The 26,097-nt window shown below is 51.9% G+C and overlaps 3 protein-coding genes and 1 long non-coding RNA gene across 6 annotated transcripts; 3 read left to right on the plus strand and 1 right to left on the minus strand.

Annotated features, from left to right (window-relative positions):
* Positions 1-5,523: 5,523 nt before the first annotated feature.
* Positions 5,524-12,993, plus strand: Nfkbie (nuclear factor of kappa light polypeptide gene enhancer in B cells inhibitor, epsilon). 2 transcript variants are annotated; one of them, NM_008690.4, is made up of 6 exons: positions 5,524-6,138; positions 8,319-8,421; positions 9,032-9,254; positions 9,948-10,036; positions 10,232-10,471; positions 11,826-12,993. In NM_008690.4, exons 1-6 carry the CDS (start codon positions 5,765-5,767, stop codon positions 11,889-11,891), a joined length of 1,095 nt encoding a protein of 364 aa, NP_032716.2. In that variant the 5' UTR covers positions 5,524-5,764; the 3' UTR covers positions 11,892-12,993. The 2 variants fall into 2 exon arrangements, with proteins under 2 accessions (NP_032716.2, NP_001291885.1); NM_001304956.1 differs by having other exon boundaries at positions 11,894-12,993.
* A 743-nt stretch (positions 12,994-13,736) lies between these two features.
* On the plus strand, positions 13,737-17,495 carry Slc35b2 (solute carrier family 35, member B2). Of its 2 annotated transcripts, none has more exons than XM_030250089.1 (4): positions 13,737-13,892; positions 14,404-14,597; positions 14,749-14,903; positions 15,024-17,495. In XM_030250089.1, the coding sequence occupies exon 4, from the start codon at positions 16,031-16,033 to the stop codon at positions 17,066-17,068; it is 1,038 nt and encodes a 345-aa protein (XP_030105949.1). In that variant the 5' UTR covers positions 13,737-13,892; positions 14,404-14,597; positions 14,749-14,903; positions 15,024-16,030; the 3' UTR covers positions 17,069-17,495. The 2 variants fall into 2 exon arrangements, with proteins under 2 accessions (XP_030105949.1, NP_001344034.1); NM_001357105.1 differs by having other exon boundaries at positions 13,760-13,892; positions 16,133-17,493.
* Positions 17,496-17,601: 106 nt separating this feature from the next.
* Positions 17,602-23,085, minus strand: Hsp90ab1 (heat shock protein 90 alpha (cytosolic), class B member 1). The gene is made up of 11 exons (NM_008302.3): positions 22,991-23,085; positions 21,589-21,735; positions 21,237-21,443; positions 20,842-21,001; positions 20,490-20,623; positions 20,082-20,390; positions 19,294-19,650; positions 19,064-19,211; positions 18,682-18,950; positions 18,053-18,386; positions 17,602-17,948 (listed from the first exon to the last, which is right to left on the minus strand). The coding sequence occupies exons 2-11, from the start codon at positions 21,733-21,735 to the stop codon at positions 17,839-17,841; spliced, it is 2,175 nt and encodes a 724-aa protein (NP_032328.2). The 5' UTR covers positions 22,991-23,085; the 3' UTR covers positions 17,602-17,838.
* A 53-nt stretch (positions 23,086-23,138) lies between these two features.
* On the plus strand, positions 23,139-24,614 carry Gm35399. Its single transcript, XR_385595.1, has 2 exons — positions 23,139-23,220; positions 23,321-24,614. It is a non-coding gene; the product is annotated as a predicted gene, 35399 (long non-coding RNA).
* The last annotated feature ends 1,483 nt before the right edge of the window (positions 24,615-26,097 follow it).

Here is a 26,097-nt window from a genome sequence, read left to right on the forward strand (position 1 = left end):
CTTCCCAAGAGCAGCCCCAGAAAAGCGATCAAGTGCATCCAGTTCTCTAGAACGGGGGGGGGGGGGGGGGGTGTAAAGGACACCTGAGTCCTAACTCTTAATTCTGGCCCTGCCATAAGTTGTGTGGCCTTAGACAAACACTTTCTCTCTCTAAGCCCTTGTTCTGTTCCTCCCGGGTACAATGAAAAAGTCCACTAGTCTGCCGAGGTAGGGAGGTCAAGTCACAGACCACAGCAAGCTGAGTGACTGCCAGTAGCCAGGCCCTGTATGCTGCCCACCCACTGCTGCTTTTCCCTGCGTTGACTAAGACACACAAGAGACTGGCAGTGTTCTGCCTGCGTGCATTCCTGGTGTATCCATAAGTAAACAAGTACTCGGCACCTACTGTATGTCATGTATAGAAATAAAATGCAATTTCCTACCTTCAAAAGGCACAGCCTAGTTGAGGAGAAGACATGCAAACCAGTCATTATAATAGATTGTGATAAAGACCGGGCAATGGTTGTTCTGGGTGTGAATAGTCACTGTGCCAACCCACTGTGTTACTGGGGTCTTTGTCAGACAGTAACTGTTCTTCCTTACCCGGAGGAGACCAAGGCATGAGGAGGACAAGTGAGTGCTTACGGAACCACCTGCCAGCACCCACAGGATGACTCCTAGACTTCAGAGCTTTCTCTTTGTGAAGGGAAGTGACACACATCTGAGACAAGAGGATCAATACTTAAGGCCAGCCTGGACTAGATACCAAAACACTGTCCAAAAAAAAAAAAAAAAAAAAGGGTGTTAGGTAGTAGGTTGGGGTGATAGCTCAGTGACAGAACACTTGTCTAGCATTTGGGAAGAACTAGCTTCAATTCCCAATTCCAGAAGTTCCTTTGGAGCAGGGGATGACCTTGAGGCAGTGTTGATATCATATCTGATCTCTGGGGTTAGGAAATAAGCATACTGAGGTGCCAGGTTTCCCCTTGCCTCTTCGGATCAGGAAAGCCACTCCTTGTATCCCCCCACCTCTGCCTGCTCCCCCCACCCCAGTGCTTCTGCTTCCACGCCCCATTTCCTATTCCTCCCTCCTCAGAGAGAACAGATGGTCTTCTATTCACCTACTGCTTTGAAGTGTCAGCCTGAATGACCCTCTTTAGATCAAAAAGTCCGTTCTCTCCCTGAACAGGACGTGCGGAGTCTCCAGAAGGGAAAACTTCTCCTTCCCACCCATGACACAAGAGAAATCTTGATACCTCATTCTAGTGGCTCCAGCCCACTGCTTCGCAGCCAACTCTAGCCCCTCACTCTGGTTTCAGCCTGTCTCACCACATTCTGTCTTCCCTGTACAGACAGAAGGCCCAACACAGGACTCTATGCTGTCTCCTAACCTACATGAACGACTCATACTTTCCATTTGGCTATTGCCTTCCCCCTGATGCCCATTACTGTCTGTCTCTCAGGGGACTCGACCTCAAACAGAGGACAGCTGTAAAAGGGACAATTCCTGGGGCTGGAGAGATGGCTCAGCTCTTAAGAGCACTGACTGCTCTTTCAAAGGTCCCGAGTTCAATTCCCAGCAACCACATGGTGGCTCACAACCATCTAATGCCCCTTCTGGTGTTCTGGTGTGTCTGAAAACAGCTACACTGTCCTCATATACAGAAAATAAATAAATAAATCTTTAAAAAAAAAAAAGGACAATTCCCTTTGGTCAACTTCAGAACTCCCAAGAGACTACTCCCATCTTCTCTGGTCATAAACAATATCTTTCCTTGGAAGCGCCAGGGAATGGGGGATTGAAAGGAGGGGGCAGTGAAAGAAGTTGACCGCCTGGTCACCATGGAAACTGGGCCTGTTTCCCTGAAGATAAGCCTAGTGCAGTGGGCAGGGGTGGGAAGTAGGGCTATCCAAAGAGAGGCAGAGAACACCAGCACCCAGCACGGAGGGAGGGGCTGGGTAGCGCCACTGGCAGAAGGCTGATGTTAATAAAAGTCAGAGCCTGACCACATTGCAGCTTGAGTCAAAGGTAGCACTGCCACTGGGTCCTTCTTCTAACTCCTGGAGTGACAGGCTTCCTGTCAGAGTATAGGCACTTTGGTTGAGGCTGTCGGTGGCTCAATGCTGACCTCATATGGTCAATGCAGGGATTGCCACACACCTGTTAGGGCTCAGGCCCATACACCCAGTCGGGTTGAAATAGTTATCCTTAAATGTGGCTTCTTTGTGAATTAGAAAAGTGGTCCCTTGCACTCCTGTAAGTCGGGTTCCCCCATCGATGATGTTTAGACCTTGGTAAGAGTTTCAATGAAGAAAACTTATAAGACATAGGATTAGGTCAAAAAAAGCAAGTTCTGTTTTTCTAACTATGGGTTCTTGGGCAAGCCAGCTAACTTCTCTGGGCCTCGGGCAGGTTTGGTTTTTTTTTGTTTTGTTTTGTTTTTTTGTTTTTTTGGTTTTTTTTTTAACCCGTAGTTTATACATTTGCTCTAGATTTTGAGAATGGAAGGGGTGCATACAGGAGAGGACGTTGAAAAATTCTGAAGTCACATTAACCCCAAAGGAGCGTCTGTCTGTTCAGTTATTCTTTGTTTTGCTCAGCGTGTTGATTTGGGGGGGGAGTGTTTAGAACTAAGGATCAAAGCTAAAATACATTCACCGGGTAAGCAGCATCTATCCCTGAGCTACATTCCTAATGGCTGCCTCAGTTCCCTAGCTGTCCTGTCATGACTCCAGCCTGCCTTAAGCCCAGCACATCTTGCTAGTCCTCCAGGGGGACTTAGAGCAGTGAGCAATCGAGAGGATGCTCTTCTTTTTTAATTAATTAATTTTATATCCCAATTGTTGCCTCCCGCCAGGTCCTACCTCCACAGAGTCCTCCCCCATCCCCTTCTCCTCTGAGAGGGTTAGGCACATCCTCTCCCACTATTGGGAAATTGACTCCACAGACAGACAACAGCTTTAAGGACAGCCTCTGTTCCAGGTGTTGGGGGATGCACATGGAGACTGAGCTGTACAAATGCTACATATGTGCGGGGGAGGGCTCAGTCCAGCTCATGTATGCTCTTCGGTTGATGGTTCAGACTCTGAGAGCTCCCGAGGGTCCAGGTTAGTTGACTTTGGTCTTCCTGTGGGGTTGCCAATGCCTTGGGGGCCCTCACTCCTTCCTCCAACTCTTCTATAAGAGTCCCTGACCAGTCCAATGTTTGGCTGTGGGTGTCTGCTTCTGTCTGAGTCAGCTGCTGGGTGGAGCCTCTCAGAGGACAGTTATGCTAGGCTCCTGTCTGCAAGCATAACAGAGTGTCATTAATAGTGTTCGGGATTGGTGTTTGCCCATGGGATAGGTTTCAAATTGGGACAGTTATTGGTTGGTCATTCCCTCAGTCTCTGCTCCATCTTTGTCTCTACAATTCTTTTAGACAGGCCAAATTTTAGGTCGAAAGTTTTGCAGTTGGGTTGGTGTCCTGTTCCCTCCACTGGGGCTCCTGCCTGGCTCCAGGGGGTGGTCTCCTCAGGTTCCATGTCCTCACTGTTACACATCTTGGCTAAGGTCACAGCATTGACTCCTGGGAGGAGAGGAGGCTCTCCTCAACTCTTTCCCTCGCCATCTCCAGCTCAAGTTGAACCAACTCTGTCTCTTTCCCCACTGAATAAGTAGTTGGCCCTACTATGTGACAAACATTCTACATTGTGATTGCCAGAAACTTTCAAACATTTTATTTAAAGGAATTTTATTATTAAAGGAGTGGTGGTACACACCTTTAGTCCCATCACTCAGAAGACAGAGGCAGGTGGATCTCTGAGTTCGAGACCAGCCTGGTCTACAGAGTGATTCCAGGACAGCCAGAGCGCACAGAGAAACCCTGTCTTGACAAACTAAGGTAAATAAATAAGAGTTATTTATTTTTTATTTTTATTTTATGTGTATAAGTGTCTTGCCTGCATCTGTTCATATCTAGTGTCTGTGGAGGTCAGAAAAGGGCATCATATTAGATCTCAGATGGTTGTTAGCCCACCTGTGGATGTTGGGAATTGAACCTGGGTCATTTTCAAGAGTGGCTCCATATGTTTGCAAACGAGTGAATGGATGAAGAAAATAAGGTTTTTTTGGGGGGGGAGGCAGAAGAGAATGGCTCATAATAGCTATCTCTGCTAGCTCCCCCATCCCCCAGTACCAAGGATGCAATGAAGCTGTTCCTATGGTTGGCAATGGTCTTCTAAGGGCATTGCTAGCCCCAAGAAAAGAGCAGCAAGATGCTCCATCTCAGGGATCGCCTGTGGGTGGTGTTCTCTCAAACCCTAGTCATGTTGAAGAAAAGCAAGAAGGGAGGGGAAAGACTTCAGGGCTAGGGTGGAAACTTCAGTAGTGTCAGGGGCCTCCCCACCCTGGCTCCACTGTGAGGAACTAAACTTCTTTGACTGCTGGGGGCAGCCATCTCCTGTACCTACCAAAGGCCAGTGCACACCCTGCAAGGAAGAAGAAACCCCATGACCACCAAGGCTTGTGAGATAAGTCCTCCCTAGAAAACCCACTTCCCCAGATCACATCCTCCTGCCAAGTCTATCATCAGGGGAGTTGACCCAGAACTGTCTATGAAGGTTTCCCAGGGAAAAGCTGCTCCCCTGAAGATAATAGATGCACTCTCTCTTACCAATCCCCCTGAGCACTGATTGAAAATAAGTGAAAAGGCAAGAGAAGTTGAGAAAAAAATAGGCAGAGGATAGCAAGCAGAGCCACCATCACCACCCCTTCCCCATCTGTGCTGGCTAGTCAGGCAACTTGATGGGAGCCAGCGTCATCTGAAAAGAGGGAACCTCGGTTAAAATGCCTCCATAAGATCCAGCTGTAAGCCTCTTTCTTAATTAGTGACTGATGGGGAAGGCCCACCCCATCCCATTGTGCATGATGCCATCCCTGGGCTGGTATTCCTGGGTTCTATAAGAAAGCAGGCTGAGCAAGCCATGGGGAGCAAGCCAGTGTGCAAGACGCTCCCCATGGCCTCTGCATCAGCTTCTCCCTCCAGGATCATGTCCTGTTTCAGTTTTGTCCTGACTTCCTTTGATAATGGATTATGATCTTGAAGTATAAGCCGAATAAAACCTTCTCTCCCCAATTTGCTTTTTGGTCAGGGTATTTCATTGCAGCAATAGAAACGCTAAGACACCCCACCACCACCACCAACCTACACAAACTCCCCACAAAGTAGCCGGTTTATGCAGAAAAGTTTTTTAAAAATACACTTTTTAAACAATTGAATGAATAAATGAATGAAGACACCACGGAACTAAAAAGAAGGAACAAACAAATGCACGGAATTAGTGAATGAAATAAAAGGGAAGGGGAAGAATGAGTGAATGAATGAATGGGCGAAACAATCCACGCAGGAGTGAGTCAAGACTGGTAACCAGAGACTCCCTGCCTACGCAAGCAGCAAACAGGGGGATTCCGGAGGGGCGGGGCTCTACCCGGAAGCTCCTTTGAGGGCGGGGCTGTGGGCGTGGCAGTGGCTGCGGGCCACTTCTTGGGTCCGGGGGCGGGGCGACAGAGAAGACCTAACTAGGGACCGTTCAGCTGCCCAAAGCACCCGCTGCGGTGGACCTGGCCGGCGCCCTGGACCTCTCGCTTTTCTCATCCGCTCCCCGCGCCTGCACAGGCAGGTAATGAAGCCGCTCGGAGAGTGACTCTGGTTCTGTTAGGCGGTCACACAAACCCGGAAAAGCTCGCTTTTGCACACCTCAGAGTTAGATCCCGCTGGACCCTGGACCCCGGGCTGGCGCGGCCGGCATGTCGGATGCGCGGAAGGGGCCGGACGAGGCGGATGATAGCCAGTGTGACTCTGGCATAGAGTCGCTGCGCTCTCTACGCTCCCTGCCTGAACCTACTGCGGCCCCAGGCTCCGGATCATCCCAAAGCGGCTGCCCACAGCCTTGGAGACATGCTCCGGAGACCCACAAGGAACCAGAGAAAGAAGATGCGGATGGAGAGCGAGCGGACTCCACTTATGCCTCCTCCTCTCTCACTGAATCCTTCCCCTTACTGGAGAGACCCGAAGCCAAGGATCCAAGCCCTCCCGCCCCAGGATCGCCGCTGCCCCCCGCGGGGGTGCTGAGCCCTCAGCAACTCGAGGCGCTCACATACATCTCTGAGGATGGAGACACGTGAGTAAACTGGCTAGGCTGAGATAAGATGTTCAGTTAGAGCCCCCCTCCGAGCTGCAACTGGCTGGGCTACCACCACCACTTCATCACCCGAGAGGATAGACCCTCACAGCACCTGCCCTGGAAGGGCCAGCCTCCTTCTCCAAACTCCAAACTTAACTTGCAACTTGCTTTTAAGCTGTAGCCAGGTTCAGACCAAAAACCAGACATCATCACCTCTTTTGGGAGTGGACAGGATAGCAGTGCCCTTGTAACCTAGAACACCAGCCACAGTCTTGAAAATCTACTAGTGACCCACTCCTGGGAAGAGGAATTCCCCCGCAACCAATTCAGTTTTTGTTTTTCTTGTTGGGGGAAGGAATGTCCCTGTTTGCTCAATATTTGGGATACCAATGCCTAACTTCAGAACACCCTAACCAGAGGGGGGAAAAAAGACTACACCAGGATTACAGGTTGTCATCTGAGCTCAGGAAGCCTGGATTAACGGTGCTACCTGGATGCCCATTTGAAAGTGGTTCCAAAAGAGGGACTAGACTGAGAATTTTTGCCCCCAACAAACAGGATAGGCAGCTGGCTGCCCCAGCTCACTTCCTCCTCTGCTGAGAAAAGGGAAGTAATGGCTTGGCCTCAGCCTCCCCAACAGTTACCTCCTGAGCTCCCCAAATTCTTCTTGCTGTCCCATCTCTTGATCTCCCTTTTCTCCCTTAGGTCCAGCTGGAATCAGGTGCAGCTGGACTGTGAGGCTATCAAGTGTGTAGGTGTCAAGTGCAGAAGAGGTGACTGGGCTTTGTGGGTGTTAGAGCAGGGGCAGCTGGAGTGCTAGCTAGATGAGAGAGACGCTGGGATGCAGGGGGTACCTGTCCTGACCTGCTTGTTGGAGATGTAGGGGTCTTGGTTGGGTACTAGCAAAGATAGTCTCCATCCTGTGAGCAGGAGAGAGGCCTTTTGTATTTCAGGCGCCAGTCACAACCCTTAGGCCAGGACCTCAGAGTTCTGGGAGCTCTGTGCACAGCTTCTCGGGCCACCGCGCCCTCCACGGTTAGCCCCTGTGCTGCATGCAGCCTTGACACACTCTGCTTAGAGACAGATCCAGTGTGTCTGGAGAAGCATCAGCCCCCTCCCCCCCAGCCCCCAGCAGACATCTTCCCTCCTTTGGAGGTGGCTGGACTGTGGGAAGTATGGAAGTGGGAAAAGGAAGTGGGCAGGAGGAGGGGAGACTGAGGGAGAGAGGGAGGTGGCTGCAGGAATGTGACCCAGAGAGCAGGCCCTGGCCGAGGGGATTTCCACAGTGGTTCCTCCCTCCCTCCGTCACTCTCTCCTGGCCTCCTCTACTGCCTGCCTACAGCAAAAGTTTGCCCCCCCCCTCCTGCCTAAGTATCCCCCTCCCTAGCCCAGACAGGCCTTTAGCCAAGTTGCCCCCAAGGCAGCTGTCCAGGTCTAGACCATTTAACCCTGGCTTTCATTTTCCCCACCTGATGTGGGGAAACCCCAAGACTGGAACTTCCCATCCCAACTGCCCTGTTGGCCCTAACTTACAACTCCCATCACGCCCCCCCACCCCCGCCCCATCAAACCCATTTTCTGCACTGCACCAAACTCCCCCTTGGAGCTGTACCTAGGAGAGGGTTTGTGACCAGACCCCATATGATGGCTTGTGTGGAATGGCCCGCTTGACTAGTGGGTAAGGCAGCAGTTCCAAATGCCATGCTGGCTCCTTGGAGTGTGTGACATTGAGTCGCTGGGGGAACCCCACATCGGCCTCCTCCTGTCCTCCCTGTTGTGGGGAGGTGGGTAGCTCAGCCCTGGAAACCCCCTCTGTGTTTCTCCGGCAGCTTTCGGTTTAGCTTTGAGCTGCAGCTGGCCTGGCAGGGCCCTGGGGGCAGAAGGGAGCTGGGTGTGGGCACGGTGGACAGGAAGGCCCTTGTCCTGTCAGCACCCTGCCCACAGGTTCCACCCCCAGCCAAGGCTCTCCACGGGTCCAGCCATCCGAGCTTGGAGCTCCCATCTCCAGAATCCTGGCTTCCTGTATCAACCCCTCACTTCCTGGCCCAAACTCTCACTTCCTGCACCTGCTTGGTTGTGGGTAGCTAGTTAAGAGGTCGATGCATTCATTTCTAACCCCAAGACACCAGCTTATCACCTCTGACCTGGGCTCTGACCCTAGCCCTCTCCTGCTCCAGGCTGCTCCACCTGGCAGTGATTCACGAAGCCCCGTCGGTGCTATTCTGTTGCTTGGCTTTCCTGCCCCAGGAAGTCCTGGACATTCAGAACAACCTTTACCAGGTGAGTAGAGAGAGAAGGCTATGCCCAGGTGCCTGCTGCCATCCCCAGCAGCCAAACCCTCTGCTAGGCACAGCGCCAGAAGCTGCAATACAAAGATGCATACAGAGGAAGCAGCGTCTGCCCAGGCACGAGGTGCCCACAGACTCATCACTGGCACCTGATTATACAGCACGATGACAAGTGTATTGAAGACCTTACCAGATTCAGTGGGGTCTGGCGTCTTTGTGGGACAGGCAAGAAAGGCTGAATATAAGAGATGACATCTTAGCTGAGCCTGAATGGGAGCAGTTGTCAGGGAGAGGCCCTGGCTCCTCCGTCTTTCCTCCCCTCCCCCAGCCCCTGCAGAGAGACCCTGGAGGATGATACAGACTTCCCTAGGGATGAAGGATTAAGAGCAAGACCCTGTTTCCCTCATCTTACTTCCAGAACTGGGGTCCTAAGCATTTGGGGAGGGGTTCAGGAGTAATTTCACAGAAGACCCAACTATGACTCTTACAGTTACCTTGAGAGAGGCTCCTGGGAGTTGGAGGTGGTTGTATTCCCACATGTCCTCAGGGGTAGGAGCCAGCTGCAGTGGTTCTGTGACCCCGTGACCCCTCTATGCCTACAGACAGCACTGCATCTGGCCGTTCACCTGGATCAGCCAGATGTTGTCCGGGCGCTGGTGCTGAAGGGGGCCAGCCGAATTCTGCAGGATCAGCATGGTGACACGGCCCTGCATGTGGCCTGTCGGCGCCAGAATCTGGCCTGCGCGTGCTGTCTGCTGGAGGAGCAGCCAGAGCCAGGCAGACAGCTTTCTCATCCCCTGGACCTCCAACTGAAGAACTGGCAAGGTGCGAGGAGAACCTACACCTGTGAACAGGACCACGGAAATGCGAGACAGATAGTAAACAGCACACTGTGAAGTGTGTGTGTGTGTGTGTGTGTGTGTGTGTGTGTATGTAAAGGAAGTGGGTGCTGTGGTGGACCAGGAGGAGAAGAACCGGGATGTGGCAGAGTTGGAGGGAATTTTTTTTGTAGAGACGTCCTCAGAGTCAGGAGCCTTTGAACAGAGATTCAAAAGAGACAAAGGATGTAAATTTTAATCTAAATCTCTATTATTATAAGTAAGGTTGGAGAAACAAAGGAGGTTCTAGGCCAGAAGAGGGATAGGAAAATAAAAGCCCTGGGGCATAAAGGGAGAGGTGACCCCTGGGTAGAGATCCATGAGGATCCCCAGACAGCTCTGAGAAACCTCGCCTGGGCTTGAAGGTAAAAGTCTAGAGTTAGCAGGGGTGGGTGTGTGCACTGGAAGGCCGTGTGTGACTGGGGCTGTCGCTCAGCAGCCTGACCCTTGAAGCATAAAAGTTTCAGTAACATGACCGAAAAAGTGGAAACTTTGAGTTCCTTTCCTCTCAGACCTCTGAGGGGATTTCTGGGAGGTGGTATTTCAATAGTCCTGTGATTAGAGGCATTGAGTAGGCAGGGGTCCCTTGAGGCTGAAGGGCAGGGTACCAAATAGCAGTCCCCTCCCTCCTCCACCCCAGGTCTGGCCTGTCTCCACATTGCCACATTGCAGAGGAACCAACCGCTCATAGAACTGTTGCTTCAGAATGGAGCTGACATTGATGTACAGGTGAGGCTCCACCTGGTCCACCAATCAGGGCCCCACCTGGTCCACCACCTGCCACCACCTGATCCAGCACCTGCCACCACCTGGTCTAACTACAGGTCCCCTGGCAGCGTCAAACATATTGACATGCCATCTCCGGAGCGCATGCTCAGCACGCTACCTCATCACATGCATAGCTGACATCCCTGTTCATTGCAGGAGGGCACGAGTGGAAAGACTGCCCTGCACCTGGCTGTGGAAACCCAGGAGCGCAGCCTGGTGCAGTTTCTGCTCCAGGCCGGTGCCCGGGTAGATGCCCGCATGCTTAACGGGTGCACACCTTTACACCTGGCAGCTGGCCGGGGCCTCAACAGCATCTCATCCACTCTGTGTGAGGCCGGTGCCGACTCTCTGCTGCTGAATGTAGAAGATGAGACACCCCAGGACCTGGCTGAGGACGTAAGAGACGCACCCGCACCATCTGCCTTGCAGAGCCTCTCACCCATAACAGAGTTAGGCACATGCATTAGGCAAAGGATGCTCACCAGTTAACAGTGCCGGAGTCAGGCTGGAGGGTCTAACTTGGTTGACAGAGTGCTTACCTAGCATGTAAGAGGTGCTGGGTTCAACACCCAGCACCACATGTATAGTGGTGCATGCCTGTTATTTAAGCACTTAGGAAATGGAGGGAAAGGATCAAAACTGAAGGTCTTCTTCATCTACATAGCAAGTTCAAGGCCAGCCTAAGCTACATGAGTTCCCTCAACCCCCTAAAACTGCTGGGGGTAGAACAGAACTACTTTTTTTTTTTTTTTTTACCAACTGTGACATATTGGGCTGTATTTGCCGCCCCCCGCCCCCCCCCCCAGCCTACAACCAGTTCCCTAGGCTGGTTAAGCCCAAGGAGCCCAAACATGGACTCCAACAGGAGTGACTCTGTGAAGCTAACCAGACTGAAGACAATGCCATAGTGAGGCCCGGGAGGGAGGACAGGAGGAGCAACACCTCCACACACGTTGCACGTGTCTTGAAGCAAATGTCTTCAGCATATAAATACCCGGGGTTTTCAGGTCTTAGACTTTTTTAAAAATTTTTTGTTTAAGATTTATTCTTTTTTGTTTTTTGGTTTTTTTGGTTTTTGGGGTTTTGTTTTTTGTTTTTTGTTTTTTGTTTTTCGAGACAGGGTTTCTCTGTATAGCCCCTCTCTTCCATTTTAGTGTCATATTAGAATGGTGGCGCACGCCTTTAATCCCAGCACTTGGGAGGCAGAGGCAGGTAGATCTCTGAGTTCGAAGCCAGCCTGGTCTACTACAGAGTGAGTTCCAGGACAGCCAGGGCTACACAGAGAAACCCTGTCTCGAAAAACAAAAACAAAAAAAGATATATTCATCAAGATATGCTGGCACATGCTTTTAATCCCAGCACTTGAGAGGCAAAGCCAGGCTGATCTCTGTGAGTTTAAGGCCAGCCTGGTCTACAGAGTGAGATCCTGACTCAAAAAACAAGCAAAAGTATCCAAAAGCCTTCCACACCCCAACCCTAACCCCAACAACAGCCACTGTGTATACATAGTGCCAATGGACATACTATATCTACTGTAAGGTCACTCCTAGCTCAGATATTCTGCATGGCTTATCTCAGATCTTGTCTAATCTTCGGGTCTCTGCCATGCCCAGGTCTTTCACTGTCTGGCCTTCAGCTTGCCCAGGTCCCTGCTGCCATCCCTGGTGCCATCACTTAGGGCATTAACTCTGCTTCTCTCTGTTTTCTCTCTCTCTCTCTCTCTCTCTCTCTCTCTCTCTCTCTCGCTCAGCTCCTTTCTTATTTGCCCTTCGATGACCTGAAAATCTCCGGCAAACCACTGCTATGTACTGACTGAAGCTCGGATGGGTCCCCACCGCTTCCCACCTGGAAGCTGGATCCGCAGCTGCTGCAGTTGGGACCCAAGCAATGTCGCCCCTCTGCTGATGCTGGTCCTGGGGCTAGCATAGTCCTAAAATGAGATGAAGGATTGCAGACGAGGAAGAGCCGATCTGGAAGGAAGGACTTCCCAAGTGGCCTGGATGGAGATTCTTGAAAGACCCTCGAAGCCACTGGTATCCTGAAGGAAGCCTCCTTGCTTCTGTTGAAGATGGCATGGGCTGAAATTGCCAGCTACCTGGAAAATGGGGATGAGCAAACTGACCCGAGGGGTCTCACCTAAAATACCTTTGTGAGTGTGTTTGGCACTGGGGTGTGAACCTAGAGCCTCCCCAGCGGTAGGCAAGCTTACTATCATGGAGCTGTGTCCCCGGCCCTCTTTTCATTTTTTATGTTGTGATGGGATCTCAATGAGTTGCCAGAGATGGCCTGGAACTCACTCTATAGCCCAGGCAGTCATCTTTGAACTGGGAACTTCCTGTCTCAGCCTCCTGAGTAGCTGGGATTATAGGTCTGGTGGCAGCGGGCCACCGCAAAGTTATCTAAAGACTTCAAACATAAGGCTCCCAACTGAACCTTTGCAGTTATTCTAATATGACACTAAAATGGAAGAGAGGGGCTTTAAAAAAAACAACAACAACAACGTTTCCCTTCTACAGTTGTATGCATAGGCAGGCCTGACTCTCGGGTAAAGGCAGAGAGAAGGAAACAAGCCCTGAGCAAGCACAGGGCCTTGCTGGGTATGGTAGGAGACCTAAGTGGTTCCTGCCACCACAGGCACATCTCCTTCATGTGGAAATGCCCAGGGCTGGAGAGTGAGGAGGAAGAATATGGAGACACACACGTGTCCCTGGAGAAGTTTGAGGACATTGATCACAAGAGAGTTGCAACTTTCCTCCCCCACCCAACCCCCTTAGACTCCACACACTGAGGGCCCTGCTAGGTCATGCACGAAGAAGGAGAAGAAATAAATCAACATACTTTCCGATGCTTAGCGCTTATAAGCACTAAGCAAATGCATCCTGTGAGTGAGACAGATATTAAAGGCATAAACAACTAAATATGTGGTTATACGTTGCAATGGGTGACTGGGAAGGAAGAAAACCGTTAGCAGGAAGGAGGACAATGGAGTGGGCGAAGGATCATCCTCTGGGAAGCTTCAAGCAGGTGTCGTTGAAATTGCGATTTAGGATGAGCAAGGGGAAAGACAGCATTGGGGAAGGCCTCCGATGAATTAAAGGAACTGAAAACAGGCCAACAGGACTCTACAAGGTTGGGCAAGTGGGCGAGGAGGACGCACCAGGTCATACAGAGCCTAGAAGGTCACAATCACAGGTACTAAGGGGATGATTACTGATGCAGCCAAAAAAGGAAGAGACATCATTGTTTAAAAACTAACGCCGGTTCTGGTGGCGCAGGCCGGTAGGATTTGCTGAAGGAGGCAGAGGCAGGAGGATCTGGAGTTCGAGGCCAGCCTGGGATACAGCGTGAGTTCCAGGACATCCAGGGCTACACAGAGAAACCCTGTCTCGAAAAAAAAAAAAAAAAAACACCAAAACAAAAAACAAAAAAACCGTAATGTAAGAGGAAGTACTGGGTCTCAGATACTCAAAATCCTAGTCCACTAGATGGCAATGGTCATCATCACTCTGTGTGGGTTGGGTTGGGTTGGGTTGATGGCTGTGACCAAGCAAGCTGGGAAAGGGAGGGAGTCCCAACTGGAGTTCCCCAGGGGAACCGGGCTTGGTCTGCCTCCGGGCCGCGTGGGGTCGCTGTGGCCGGAGTGTCGCGAAGGGGGCTGAGGCGGGGAGGAGGCGGGAAGAGCGCAGCACTTCCGCTGGCTGGCTGACTGGCTGGCTGCTGGAGCGGGCGGCAGAGGGAGCGGAGGGAGCGCGCGGCCCGGGGGACTCACATTCCCCGGTCCCCCCTCCGCCCCACGCGGCTGGGCCATGGACGCCAGGTGGGGGGCTCGGGCAGCCATGGCCCACGTGACCGAGACCCCGGGGCCACGTGACCGAGACCCCAGGGCTCCGGAGGCGGGGTGGGGGGTCCTCCAGCCGCAGATCCGCGTGGCACTGTTGGGAGCCCCGTGTGGATGGGCACGCGGCATGTGGCCTACGCTCCTCGCGGGGCTTCGGGGATTGTCGCGCGTAGGGGGATGAGGGACAGTGGCGCTTCGGAGAGGGAAGGGGGTGGGGGTTGCCTGTGGCCTGAGCTGCCCGCGCGCTGAAGGGAACAGAGGCGACCTATGTGGCTGGACAGGCGGGGCCGTCCCCGAGAAGGGAGGAGGTTCTGCCTGGCCTGCGCCGGACCCCCTGAGAGAGAGGGAGAGAGAGGCTCTTTGTCCGTCCCTCTGGGCTGCAGCGGAGGGGGCGGGGAGGCCACTGGGCACTTCCCTGGTACAGTCCCCTCCGGAGGGCAGAGAGGCGGAAGAGCTGCAAACCTAATCGTTGCTTCGGCTGTCCCAGCAGATGGTGGGCAGTAGTGGTACTCGCCACACTCCCTTCCTTGGGAGCAGGTGGAGAGTCACCCGAAGCCCCTCCGCAGTCCTGGACACAGCTGTGGCTCTTCCGCTTCTTGTTGAATGTAGCGGGCTATGCCAGCTTTATGGTACCTGGCTACCTCCTGGTGCAGTACTTAAGACGGAAGAACTACCTGGAGACAGGTAATGTGGCCAGAGGGTGGGGAGATGAGGGAAGTCTGGTTGCAGGTGTTGGCAGAGCGGGACTTGGGCCGGGAGGGAGGCCAGTAAGTCAGACACCGGATCGGGCTGGCTGCTCTGCAGAGGTTGTGGACCTTGACTGTGTCTTCTTCAGGCAGGGGTCTCTGCTTCCCCCTGGTGAAAGCCTGTGTGTTTGGCAATGAGCCCAAGGCTCCTGATGAGGTTCTCCTGGCTCCGCGGACAGAGACAGCGGAATCCACCCCGTCTTGGCAGGTCCTGAAGCTGGTCTTCTGTGCCTCGGGTCTCCAGGTAAGAATACAGGCTCCCCTTCTCTTCCCCAGCTGGGTACAGACAGCCCCTGACTTAAACCAAATTTTCCCTGCCCACCCCAAAGGTTTGTTAGTTTGGGTCTGGTTTGTGTCCCTACAGGACACAGCCCAGTCCTGAAAGTGAACTTCCAGCGCTTCCTTCAACACCTGTATTGAAATGAAAGTTCACTGTACACACGCATGTGTTCATGCGCACGTCCACGCGCGCGCGCGCGCACCCATGCAATGGCTTCTACAGTGTGGAAGAAGGCCTGCCTGAGTTGTATTTTTTTTCCCTATGCCCATATTCTGCTCTGTCTGTATGTTGTATCTGAGTGTGAATTTGAGGAATTGCTGGCTAAACATATCTCCAGAGCTGCTTCCCACATTATTATTTTGAGACAAGGTCTCACTCTGCAGCCCTAATTACTCCAGAACTCACTATATAGACCAGGTTGGTCTCCAGCTTAGAGATCCCCCTGCTCTACAAGTGCTAGGATTGATGACCCACCACACTGTTTTGACAGAGTTTCACAGGCTCAGACAGGCCTTGAACTTTCTTTTTTTTCTTCGCTGTTTTTCCAGACACAGTTTCTCTGAGTGGCTCTGGCTGTCCTGAAACTTGCTCTCAATACCAGGCTGGCCTCAAATCCAAACGCCTCTGCCTCCAGAGTGCTGGACAGAGTGGGTTAAAGGCATGTGCCACCACCACCCAATGCAAGCCTTGAACTTTCAACCCTCCTGCTTCTTCCTTCCAAATAGCTGGGGTGACAGCGTGTACCACCATGCTTGGCTTTCTCCAAAATTTTGTCAGTAGGATTTCTTTGAGTGAGGCTATCACAGGGCATTCAGAGTGGGAGCCAACTCACCTTAGATATATGTTGAATTGAAGTGTCCAGCCACCCCCACCCCCAGCTTCCAAACATCCCAGTTTCTTTTTGAGTTAGTTCAAACTAAATAAAACTCTTTATATGGTATGTGGAGCCAGCTCTAATGGATTTGCATCATGAAAGAGGACAGTGTTTGGTCTTAAAGCAGATGTCATGGTGTCTGCAACTCCATTTGATTCCCCCATAAAATGAGCTAAAGCTTGGGAAAGAAGGCCCCTCCCTCAGAGGAACCAAAAGTATGGTGTCAGTTACATCTGATGCTACCAACTCTGAGGAAGTAGGAAACAGACTTCTGCCTTTCCTTCTATACTGTCGCTCTTCTCTGCCCTCCCTCTTCCAGGTGTCCTATCTGACTTGGGGCATACTGCAGGAAAGAGTGATGACTGGCAGCTACGGGGCCACAGCCACATCACCAGGAGAGCATTTCACAGACTCCCAGTTTCTGGTGCTGATGAACCGTGTGCTGGCGCTGGTTGTGGCAGGCCTCTACTGTGTCCTGCGCAAGCAGCCCCGTCATGGTGCACCCATGTACCGGTACTCCTTTGCCAGTCTGTCAAATGTGCTTAGCAGCTGGTGCCAGTATGAAGCACTTAAGTTCGTCAGCTTCCCTACCCAGGTGCTGGCGAAGGCCTCCAAGGTGATCCCTGTCATGATGATGGGAAAGCTGGTGTCCCGGCGCAGCTATGAACACTGGGAATACCTGACTGCCGGCCTCATCTCCATTGGAGTGAGCATGTTTCTTCTATCCAGTGGACCAGAGCCTAGAAGCTCTCCAGCCACCACACTCTCTGGCTTGGTCCTACTGGCAGGCTATATTGCTTTCGACAGCTTCACCTCAAATTGGCAGGATGCCCTGTTTGCCTATAAGATGTCATCGGTGCAGATGATGTTTGGGGTCAATTTATTCTCCTGTCTTTTCACAGTAGGCTCACTACTGGAACAGGGGGCCCTACTGGAGGGGGCACGCTTCATGGGGCGGCACAGTGAGTTTGCGCTCCATGCTCTCCTCCTCTCCATCTGCTCCGCCTTTGGGCAGCTCTTCATCTTCTACACCATTGGACAATTTGGAGCTGCTGTCTTCACTATCATCATGACTCTACGCCAGGCTATTGCCATCCTCCTCTCCTGCCTCCTCTATGGCCATACTGTCACTGTGGTGGGGGGACTGGGAGTAGCTGTGGTCTTCACTGCCCTCCTACTCAGAGTCTATGCCCGGGGCCGGAAGCAGCGGGGAAAGAAGGCTGTGCCCACTGAGCCCCCAGTACAGAAGGTGTGAGCAGTGCAGTAAAGACCCTCATCTTCTGAGGCACTGGCTCAGTATCAGCATACAGCAGAGGATTGGAGCCCTGGAGGCAGCCTCTTTTGCCTTAAGAGCCCCCACTTCATGGAAATGACAGCTGTGGGTGTTTGGTTAGAGGTGACCCAGAGCTCCTCCCCCAATCTCTGAAATCTTGCTGGTGGCCAAGCAAACCAGCACCAGGGCTTTGCTCATAGCACGCACCCTTGAGGCTACCAGGCACCAGCTGGGAAGAGAATTGTTTACAGGTCATGCAGTTCCCCTAGGGGCCAGTGAGAATGGTGCTGTGCCAGAAGGGACAAAGGCCCCCAGCCCAGTTGGGGCCCCAGTGTTCCTACCCAAGTTTTGGTACTTGGAAATGTCACCTTTTGCTCTTATTTGATTAAACTGCAGCAGTGACTTTGGACCTGTGTTTTGGTTGGCATTAATAGTTGATGGACAAGTAACTGCCTTTCATCACCTTCCAACACCACTCAGGAAGCCCTGAGTGTTACAAGGAGAGCAGGACTGTATAAAACTGCATCTTCTTTATTTTGCATACTTTTAATTTTAGAACAAAATAAAACAAACAAAAAAACCACAATACATAACACCCAACCCTGCTATTCTGTGGGAGGGGATCTTCCTGCCTTAAGGCACAGGACAGGATAGAAGATTCTTGTAGACATGAGCAGAGAGCCAGGTGGGTCAGGGCTGCTGGGGGAGCCACGGGGATACTATACAGAGGGCAGGGCTTCTTCCAGGAGGCTTTAATCCACCTCTTCCATGCGCGAGGCATCCTCATCGCCTTCCAGAGGGGGGATCTCATCAGGAACAGCAGCACTGGGCTCCTCTGCAGTGACCTCATCTTCATCGATGCCTAAGAGAAAGACACAGATTTAAGTAAGCCACAAAGCACTAAGTCTGCCCAAAGGTCCAGCTAGTACAACAACTTGCTACCAGGAGCTCACAAGCCAGACTCACCCAGGCCTAGTTTAATCATGCGGTAGATGCGGTTGGAGTGGGTTTGGGGATCCTCAAGTGAGAAACCAGAGGAGAGCAGAGCAGTTTCAAACAGCAGCACCACCAGGTCCTTGACAGCTTTGTCGTTTTTGTCTGCCTCAGCCTTCTGCCGCAGGGTCTCCACGATGGGGTGGTCAGGGTTGATCTCCAGGTGTTTTTTGGCCATCATGTAGCCCATTGTAGAGTTGTCTCGCAGTGCCTGGGCCTTCATGATCCGTTCCATGTTGGCTGTCCAGCCATAGGTGCTTGTCACAATGCAGCAGGGTGAAGACACAAGCCTATTGGAGATTGTCACCTGTGGACAATCAAGAACAATGACAAGATGTACCTTGGCCATAATGGAACTGCTATGTATGAAGAACCTTACTAAGATGGCAGGCAGAGGACTAACCCCCTTACATGCTCTGGAGACTGAAGGTTGCTTGAGTACAGGGATTCAAGGATAACCTGGGCAACACAGGAAGGCCCTTTCCTTGCATACATACATTAGATGGAATAATTACTGTTTAGTCTGTGTGTGCCTGGTCTGTGCTGCCTGACATTTCTAGCTGTACAGCAGACTAAAATATTTGGAGCTAGGGGAGACTCACCTTTTCAACCTTCTTGTCCAAGATCTCCTTCATGAGCTTGCAGAGATTCTCAAACTTTGCCTTGCTCTCCTCCATTTTCTTCTTCTCTTCCTCGTCCTCTGGTAGCTCCAGGCCCTCCTTAGTCACTGAGACCAGGCTCTTCCCATCAAACTCCTTGAGCTGCTGCACGCAGTACTCGTCAATAGGCTCAGTCATATACACCACCTCGAAGCCCCGCTTCCGCACTCGCTCCACAAAGGCAGAGTTGGCCACTTGCTCTTTGCTCTCACCTACAGGATTAATACAACAATGGCCACATGGCCACCACATGGCCTCCACACCACCACTTCCCCCTTTCCCAAGTCCACAAGACAGCTTTACTCAGACCCAATCTCCGACATACCAGTGATATAGTAGATGGACTTCTGGGTCTCCTTCATGCGAGACACATACTCTGACAAGGAGGTCATCTCATCTCCAGACTGAGAGGTGTGATAGCGAAGGAGCTCAGAGAGGCGGCGTCGGTTAGTGGAATCTTCATGAATTCCAAGCTTTAAAAGAAAAATCCAATTATATGAGCTGGAAAAAACACCCTAAATACAAAGTTATTTGGAGAACACTTGTCCGTCTTACCTTTAAATTTTTGGAGAAGGCCTCATAGAACTTCTTGTAGTTCTCCTTGTCCTCAGCCAGCTCGGAGAAGAGCTCCAGGCACTTCTTGACGATGTTCTTGCGGATGACCTTCAGGATCTTGCTCTGCTGCAGCATCTCCCGGGAGATGTTCAGGGGCAGGTCCTCGGAGTCAACCACACCGCGGATAAAGTTGAGGTACTCAGGTATCAGCTCGTCACAGCTGTCCATGATGAACACACGGCGGACATACAATTTGATGTTGTTCTTCTTCTTCTTGTTCTCAAAAAGGTCGAAGGGAGCCCGCCGGGGAATGAAGAGCAATGCCCTGAATTCCAACTGACCTTCTACAGAGAAGTGCTGAAATGAACCCAATAATACATTTTAGGACAGGACTGCTTCAAGCCCCAATATCAAACATCTGACAGCACTGTGAATGCTGTACTGCTGAACCCTATGAATAGGAAAGCAGCCCTAATCACAAATAAACCCAGCATGCTGGTAGCAAGAATTATCCCGCCAAGCAGAACCCTGGCTGTAATCAGGGTGGTGGCCATGACAGTGGGAGTGATTGAGAAGAGTAATCCAGTGTCAGATATGGCTGACACCCTGATTCCCACCAGAAAGAGAATGTGAAACCACTGTTAGCTCTGAGTAGCTCCAGTGTTGTCACATGGTTCTTTTCTGTGGCTTTCAGGTCCCAGCTACCAACCAGTCGAGCCAGTTATTCCTTACCACCTCCAGCTTCTGCCTACCTACCCTGCCTTACACAACAGAGGAAGGCTTCTCACCTTGACTGCCAAGTGGTCCTCCCAGTCATTGGTGAGGCTCTTATAGAATTCGCCATACTCCTCCTGCGTGATGTCATCCGGGTTTCTGGTCCAGATAGGCTTTGTCTTGTTCAGCTCCTCCTGGTCAATGTACTTCTCTTTGATCTTCTTTGTTTTCTTTTTCTTGTCTTTGCCGCTGTCATCTTCCTCATCGGATCCCACATCTTCAATCTTAGGCTTCTCCTCATCCTCCTTATCTTCCTCCTCTTTCTCACCTTTCTCTTCCTCTGCCTCATCATCACTGATCTCCTTCTCCCGTTCCTTCTCCAACTAAATCACCAATGACACATGTAATTAATTGTGGAGAATGTAGCACCAGCAAGGCCCAGTGCCATTAGCCTGCTCCAACACTGCCAAGCCCATACTCACATAGAGGGTGATGGGATAGCCTATGAACTGCGAATGTTTCTTCACCACTTCCTTGACCCTCCTCTCCTCCAAGTACTCTGTCTGGTCTTCTTTGAGGTGAAGGATCACTTTGGTACCCCGGCCAATGGGCTCACCTACAGAGAACAAATCAAGACATGAAAAACTGAAACTAAAATACAAGAACGAACTACGCTTTTTTCGTTCCTGGTTTCTCAAGCAAGCTAAGATTCCTGTGTAGCCCCTTTGCTTGCCTTAAGAACTCACCCAAGTGCTGGCACTCACCACCCCTTAAAATGTACTTTTATAGAATACAACGTCTAAGGTTTCCCCACAATGTAGCCTGCTGCCTCACCATGGTCTGCCCGGACGGTGAAGGAGCCACCCGCAGACGACTCCCAGGCATACTGCTCATCATCATTGTGCTTCGTGATCACAACCACTTTCTCTGCAACTAGATAGGCCGAGTAGAATCCGACACCAAACTGCCCGATCATGGAGATGTCTGCACCAGCCTGCAAAGGGTTTGAAGTAAAGAGGATCAGCAACATGGTTCTTGGCCAAGTATAACCATCTGCTGCGCAAGGTAACAATCAGTTCAATGTCCAGAGATCTAGGGGTCAAAGCTGTCCTGACCAACCACTTGTACTTTTTTTCTAATAAGTGTCCTAATATGTAATACCCTAGACAGACAAATTTTAACTTAAGCAGTAACAAATTAGAGGACGGTGTGGATGAAAGGCCACACACCTGGAGAGCCTCCATGAACGCCTTCGTGCCAGACTTAGCAATGGTTCCCAGGTTATTAATGAGGTCAGCCTTGGTCATGCCAATGCCTGTGTCCACCAAAGTCAGCGTGCGCTCCTGAGGGTTGGGGATGATGTCAATTTTCAGCTCTTTCCCACTGTCCAACTTAGAAGGGTCCGTCAGGCTCTCATATCGAATCTTGTCCAGGGCCTGTAGTAAACGCAAAAAGCCAGATTATTTTATTTTTCCAAACAGTCCCTCCCCCTTCAACATCAACTGAACTGTTCTTCTCAATCACTCCCACACACACACACACTTCCGTGAAGCCTTAGAAATTCAACAACAGAATACTCACATCTGAAGCATTAGAGATCAACTCGCGGAGGAAAATCTCCTTGTTTGAATAGAAAGTGTTGATGATGAGGGACATGAGCTGGGCAATTTCTGCCTGAAAGGCAAAGGTCTCCACCTCCTCCTCTCCATGGTGCACTTCCTCAGGCATCTAAGAATGAAAGAATTACTACTAAGGACCATTATAGACACACATTTTAATATCCAGCTCAAACTTCTTTAGTCTGGGAAAGTATCCAACCCAAAGAGACAAGAGCAGCCATTTTCTTTAAAAAAGGACATTTAAGCTACAATGGCCAAGACAAAAATGACAGAAAAAAACCTAAAAGATGGGTTTTCCAGAACAGATGCCCAAAAGTCAAACTCTTGAACATTGGCATGTTCAGTGCATAGCTCACTGACTCTGAACAGAACACCTGGCAATATGGTAAAAATCCAGACTAAGTTAACAATACATAAAAAAGAACCTCAAGCAACCCCTGGTACTCACACCCCTTAACTACAATCTCCTCATTGGGGTGAGGAACAACTTTAACAGAAAAAGCAGTCTTTTTTAATTTTTATTTTATTCCACCCAGCAGGGCAAGAGAACCTTGAAGCTGTAGTCTGGGAGGCGCTCACGGGGCAATTAAATCAGGACAAAGAAATCAAGAGCTCCACCGTGACCACTCACTGTGCAGACTTGCATAGGCCGGAACCCAAGTAAAATGGTGGCCCAGCCGTCCAACGACCCTCGTCACTGCCGGACATGCGTCGGCAGGAGCCACACGGGGAGGGGGCGCCATTGAAACCCTCCCACCGCCCCAGCATCCGGGCACTGGGGCGGGGCGCCCAGGCTTCCAGAACAATCTGAGCTCCGGGGAGGGGAGGAGAAAGGGAGGGACCTAGGAATCTTCTCGTGCCTGCTCTGTCTCTCCTCCCCCGCCCTCCACTGGGAGGGCAGAAAGATCTGGAAAGGGAAAGCGCGGTGGGTTCCGGCGTCCCTGCTGTGCACCCCTCCCCAAAATCAAGCACGTTGGTACCGGCGGCGTCCGGGGGAGGCAGCCAGGCCAACCTCCCCAGGCCTTGCTGAGTCACGCAGAGCAGCCCGCCACCGCGCGGACCCTGCAGCCGCGCCCGGAAGTGGAGGGCAAACATGGCAGCGTCCCGGGTCGGCGACTACCACGTGCGGCCGCCCACCACCTGGCCGGGCCGCACCCCCACCCCACGCTCCGGGGAATCCACCCGCCCCGGGGAGCCTCGCGTGCAAGCCCGCCGGGGTACAGCCCGAACCTCTAACCTCTAGACACGTTATCTCCACAGGCTGCCCCGCCGGGGAAGGAGGCTTTGGGACAGATGAGATGGAGGCTGGGACCCCGGGAAGAAGCCCCCGGAGAGCCGCCGGGGACGAGAGACCCCGGCCTTACCTTGACGGGAAAGCCGAGTAGTAGTACAGAGCAGGGTGGTGGGCCCGGACCAAGTCCGACTCGCACGGCAAGCCTAGGCTGCGCGGGGGTGACTCAAGAGAGCTCCCGAACGCCCCCGACCGCCCTATATAAGGCGAAGCACAGCCCGGGCCCCGCCCTTGGATCCCTCCGCCTTAAAGGAGTGGCTGCGGGCCACGCACCTGCCGCCGCCCGCCCACCTTGACGTCATGGTAGCAGATCGTGGAGGGGGCGGGGAGGAGCGGGACCCCGGGCCTGGTTCCTGAGTCAAGGCCAATTCAATATCGTTTTGCACATCCCCCATTTCTGCAGGAGTAGGACATGTCCCCCCTCAAGATGAGCAGGGAGCATGCATATGCAATTAGGGATGTATCTGCGGGCGAATACCCTACGGACTGCCTCAGAAAACTCAAGGTAGGCGCTTCCACCCCCCCACCCCCCAAGAGTCCAGAACTCAGGGGACTGAAAGAGAATGGAGGTGGCCAACTCGGCTGCCATTTCCAGACCCGATCTTACTAGAATGTTCCCTACAAATCGCACATCAAGAGAAAAGGATGATAAATTCCTTGTCCAACTTTAAGGAGGCCCCCGATTCCCCCATCCCCACCCTCCCGGGTACAGCACAGCTTCAGGCTGGGAGCCGCTTTCCCCGAGGGGAGGGGCACGGGCCTGGGCTGGTAGGGACTCTTTGGCGGCCTGCGGCGGAAGGATCAGCAGCGGTGGTGCTGCGATTTCTTCCAGCAGTTTCTAGGCCTGTCTCGGCGGTCTCCACCCCTCCCCCCTAGGCTCCACCTCCCCTGCTGCGGCGGGGGCAGTGTCTTCGTCGCCGCTTGGCTGGGTGGCTTTTTTTTTTTTTTTTTTTCCCCTACCTTGATCTTACCCTGGGAAGAAATTTTCCCCAAGTCTGCCTACCGTGGGCCAGGGTTGAACGACCCTCCACGCGTGGCCCTAAGAGGCCCACATAACAGTGGGGGAGTGGAGCGCAGAGGGAGGGATAGCTGACCTGGATCGGTCACAGGGCACGGGGGCTGTGGGGGTGAGTGACTGCGGACACCTTCTAGTGAACAGAGAACCGAGCTAGCAGCTTGCGCTACTGGGTAGAACACTCCCCACCCCTCAGCCTCCCCGGTCTCCCACGTACACAGCGCGCGGGTACGTGCGCCCTCCCTATGTGAGCACAAGCTGTTTCTCAAGCTGGTTTCGCTTCTCTAGCCTCTTCCCTACTGCATGCAGCTCTTTGGACCTAGAGAGGAGCAGGTCCCAGTCTTTTCAGAGAAGCTGGAGTTCTAGGCATCCGCATGAAGGTGCTGGTCACAGGTTGGCCCAGTTCCAGGAGCCAGAAAACCAAGTTGTGCCAGTGCCTCTGTTCTAAAGGTGGCCTGCCATGTCCTTCAGCTGGCAATCTAGCCTTGCCTTTTTCCAAGGCTGCATCTGGAAGCTTGTTGGACTGATGAGCCCTCCAGTAGAGGATGGGCACTCAGTGCTCTGCTATCTTAGCTCATGCTGGCTTGTGTCCCCACACCACCGCCCACACCTTTGTTCCCGGTGCTTGCCTGCAGTCTGTCTAATGTGCATTCATTGTTAAACAGTAGTTGCTTTCTCCTTGCCTCTGTCTACTTCGTCTGTTATCATCCCATCCTGCACTGTCTGTTAGCCTCTCCTTAATTCTGTGTGTGTGTGTGTGTGTGTGTGTGTGTGTGTGTGTGTGTGTGTGTGAAGCCCATAAAGAAATCAATATATGAGGAGACACTGGGTAGGATTGCTCAGAAGGCCCTAGGGTGTTGCATTGATTCCTAATCTGAAACCAGAAACTTCAACACTCAAACCCTCTCAGCAAAAGGAGCCTAGCTGATCCCTGGGCTGGACATTTAGCTCCAGGGTAGTGTTTCCCTAAGACCCACCAATCCTGGATTCCCTAGTTCACAAACAGCACTGACTACCTCTCCTTGGCCTCTGAATGGTTGAAAGCTACTCTGTATATTTCATGGACAGGAAAATGAAGGTCTCTGTGAATAATGGGGTCACTAAACCCAGGGCCATTCCTGTTCTGAAAGTAGAATGGGGACAGGAGTGTACTCTCTCTTGCTGGAACCCTAGTCTGAAGCAGGCCAGGAACCTCTCCTCTGCAGTTTCCCTTTGGCTGTCCCCCAGCAATGACAGGACCAAGGCTCCACAGCAGCTTCCTGGGACGTTCTCAGTTGGGGAACGGGCACCAGGCATGGGGGTGGGGGGCACAGCTTCGATCCCAGCTCGGAGGAGAGGAGAGGAGCGCGTATTACAGGCCAGCGTGGGCTAGGAGTGAAATCCTGTTGCATAAAGTGGAAAAATCATTTTATATCAACCTAGAGATACCTTTTACCTTGCTGTGGCAGCACATGTCTGTGTCAGTATTAGGGTGGTTGAGACAAGAGGATGCTTGTAATTCCAAGTACATGGTACCAGACCAGCTAAGGGTTATACTAACAGACTCTATCTCAACAACCAAGGAGGAGGAGGGCTAGGGAGCACGATGACTCACTCCATGGGTAAAAGCATTTACCCTGGTCCTCCAAGCAGGACAGCCCAGACCTCAATTTGATGACAGATCCCATGGTGAAAGGGACAAACTGACTCCTCAAGTTGTCCTTGGACTTCTTCATGTGCATTGATTGTGTCCTTGTGCCCATACTTACACACACACACACACACACACAAGATAAGTTCTCTTTTTTGGGGGGGGGGGGTGATGGTTTGTATATGCCTAGGGAGTGGCACTATTAGGAAGTATGGCCTTGTTGGAGTAGGTGTGTCACTACCTCCAGAGTGCTGGGATTGAAGGCGCACCTTCACACCCGGGTGATAAGATGATAAGATTCCTTTTTATAAAAGGCCTGGGGGTTAGAGAGAAGGTCCAGCACTAACTGGTCTTGAGGGCCGAAGTTCCACCCGGGCACCTCTGCCAGCTCACAGCCACTGTAACTCCAGCTCCTCCAGGAAATACGCACACACGAACGTTTAATAATGAATATTAGTTTTTATGGTATTTCTTTCTTTTTTTTTTTTTTTTTTTTTTTTTTTTTTTTTTTGCAGGGTTTCTCTGTGTCCTGGAA

Source organism: Mus musculus, chromosome 17 (assembly GCF_000001635.26).
Source record: "Mus musculus strain C57BL/6J chromosome 17, GRCm38.p6 C57BL/6J".
NCBI classification, from domain to species: domain Eukaryota; kingdom Metazoa; phylum Chordata; class Mammalia; order Rodentia; family Muridae; genus Mus; species Mus musculus.

What these genes read in the sequence shown, in the direction of transcription:
- Hsp90ab1 (NM_008302.3), bottom strand. Translation starts at nt 21,735, where the DNA reads ATGCCTGAGGAAGTGCACCATGGAGAGGAGGAGGTGGAGACCTTTGCC. An exon ending in GCTATCCCATCACCCTCTAT is followed by an intron (nt 20,391 to 20,489) that starts GTGAGTATGGGC and finishes TTGGTGATTTAG; the next exon opens with TTGGAGAAGGAACGGGAGAA. An exon ending in TGGACAAGAAGGTTGAAAAG is followed by an intron (nt 18,387 to 18,681) that starts GTGAGTCTCCCC and finishes GATTGTCCACAG; the next exon opens with GTGACAATCTCCAATAGGCT.
- Slc35b2 (NM_001357105.1), top strand. An exon ending in GAAGAACTACCTGGAGACAG is followed by an intron (nt 14,598 to 14,748) that starts GTAATGTGGCCA and finishes TGTCTTCTTCAG; the next exon opens with GCAGGGGTCTCTGCTTCCCC. An exon ending in TCTGTGCCTCGGGTCTCCAG is followed by an intron (nt 14,904 to 16,132) that starts GTAAGAATACAG and finishes TCCCTCTTCCAG; the next exon opens with GTGTCCTATCTGACTTGGGG.
- Nfkbie (NM_001304956.1), top strand. Translation starts at nt 5,765, where the DNA reads ATGTCGGATGCGCGGAAGGGGCCGGACGAGGCGGATGATAGCCAGTGT. An exon ending in ATCTCTGAGGATGGAGACAC is followed by an intron (nt 6,139 to 8,318) that starts GTGAGTAAACTG and finishes CTCCTGCTCCAG; the next exon opens with GCTGCTCCACCTGGCAGTGA. An exon ending in GAGCTGACATTGATGTACAG is followed by an intron (nt 10,037 to 10,231) that starts GTGAGGCTCCAC and finishes TGTTCATTGCAG; the next exon opens with GAGGGCACGAGTGGAAAGAC.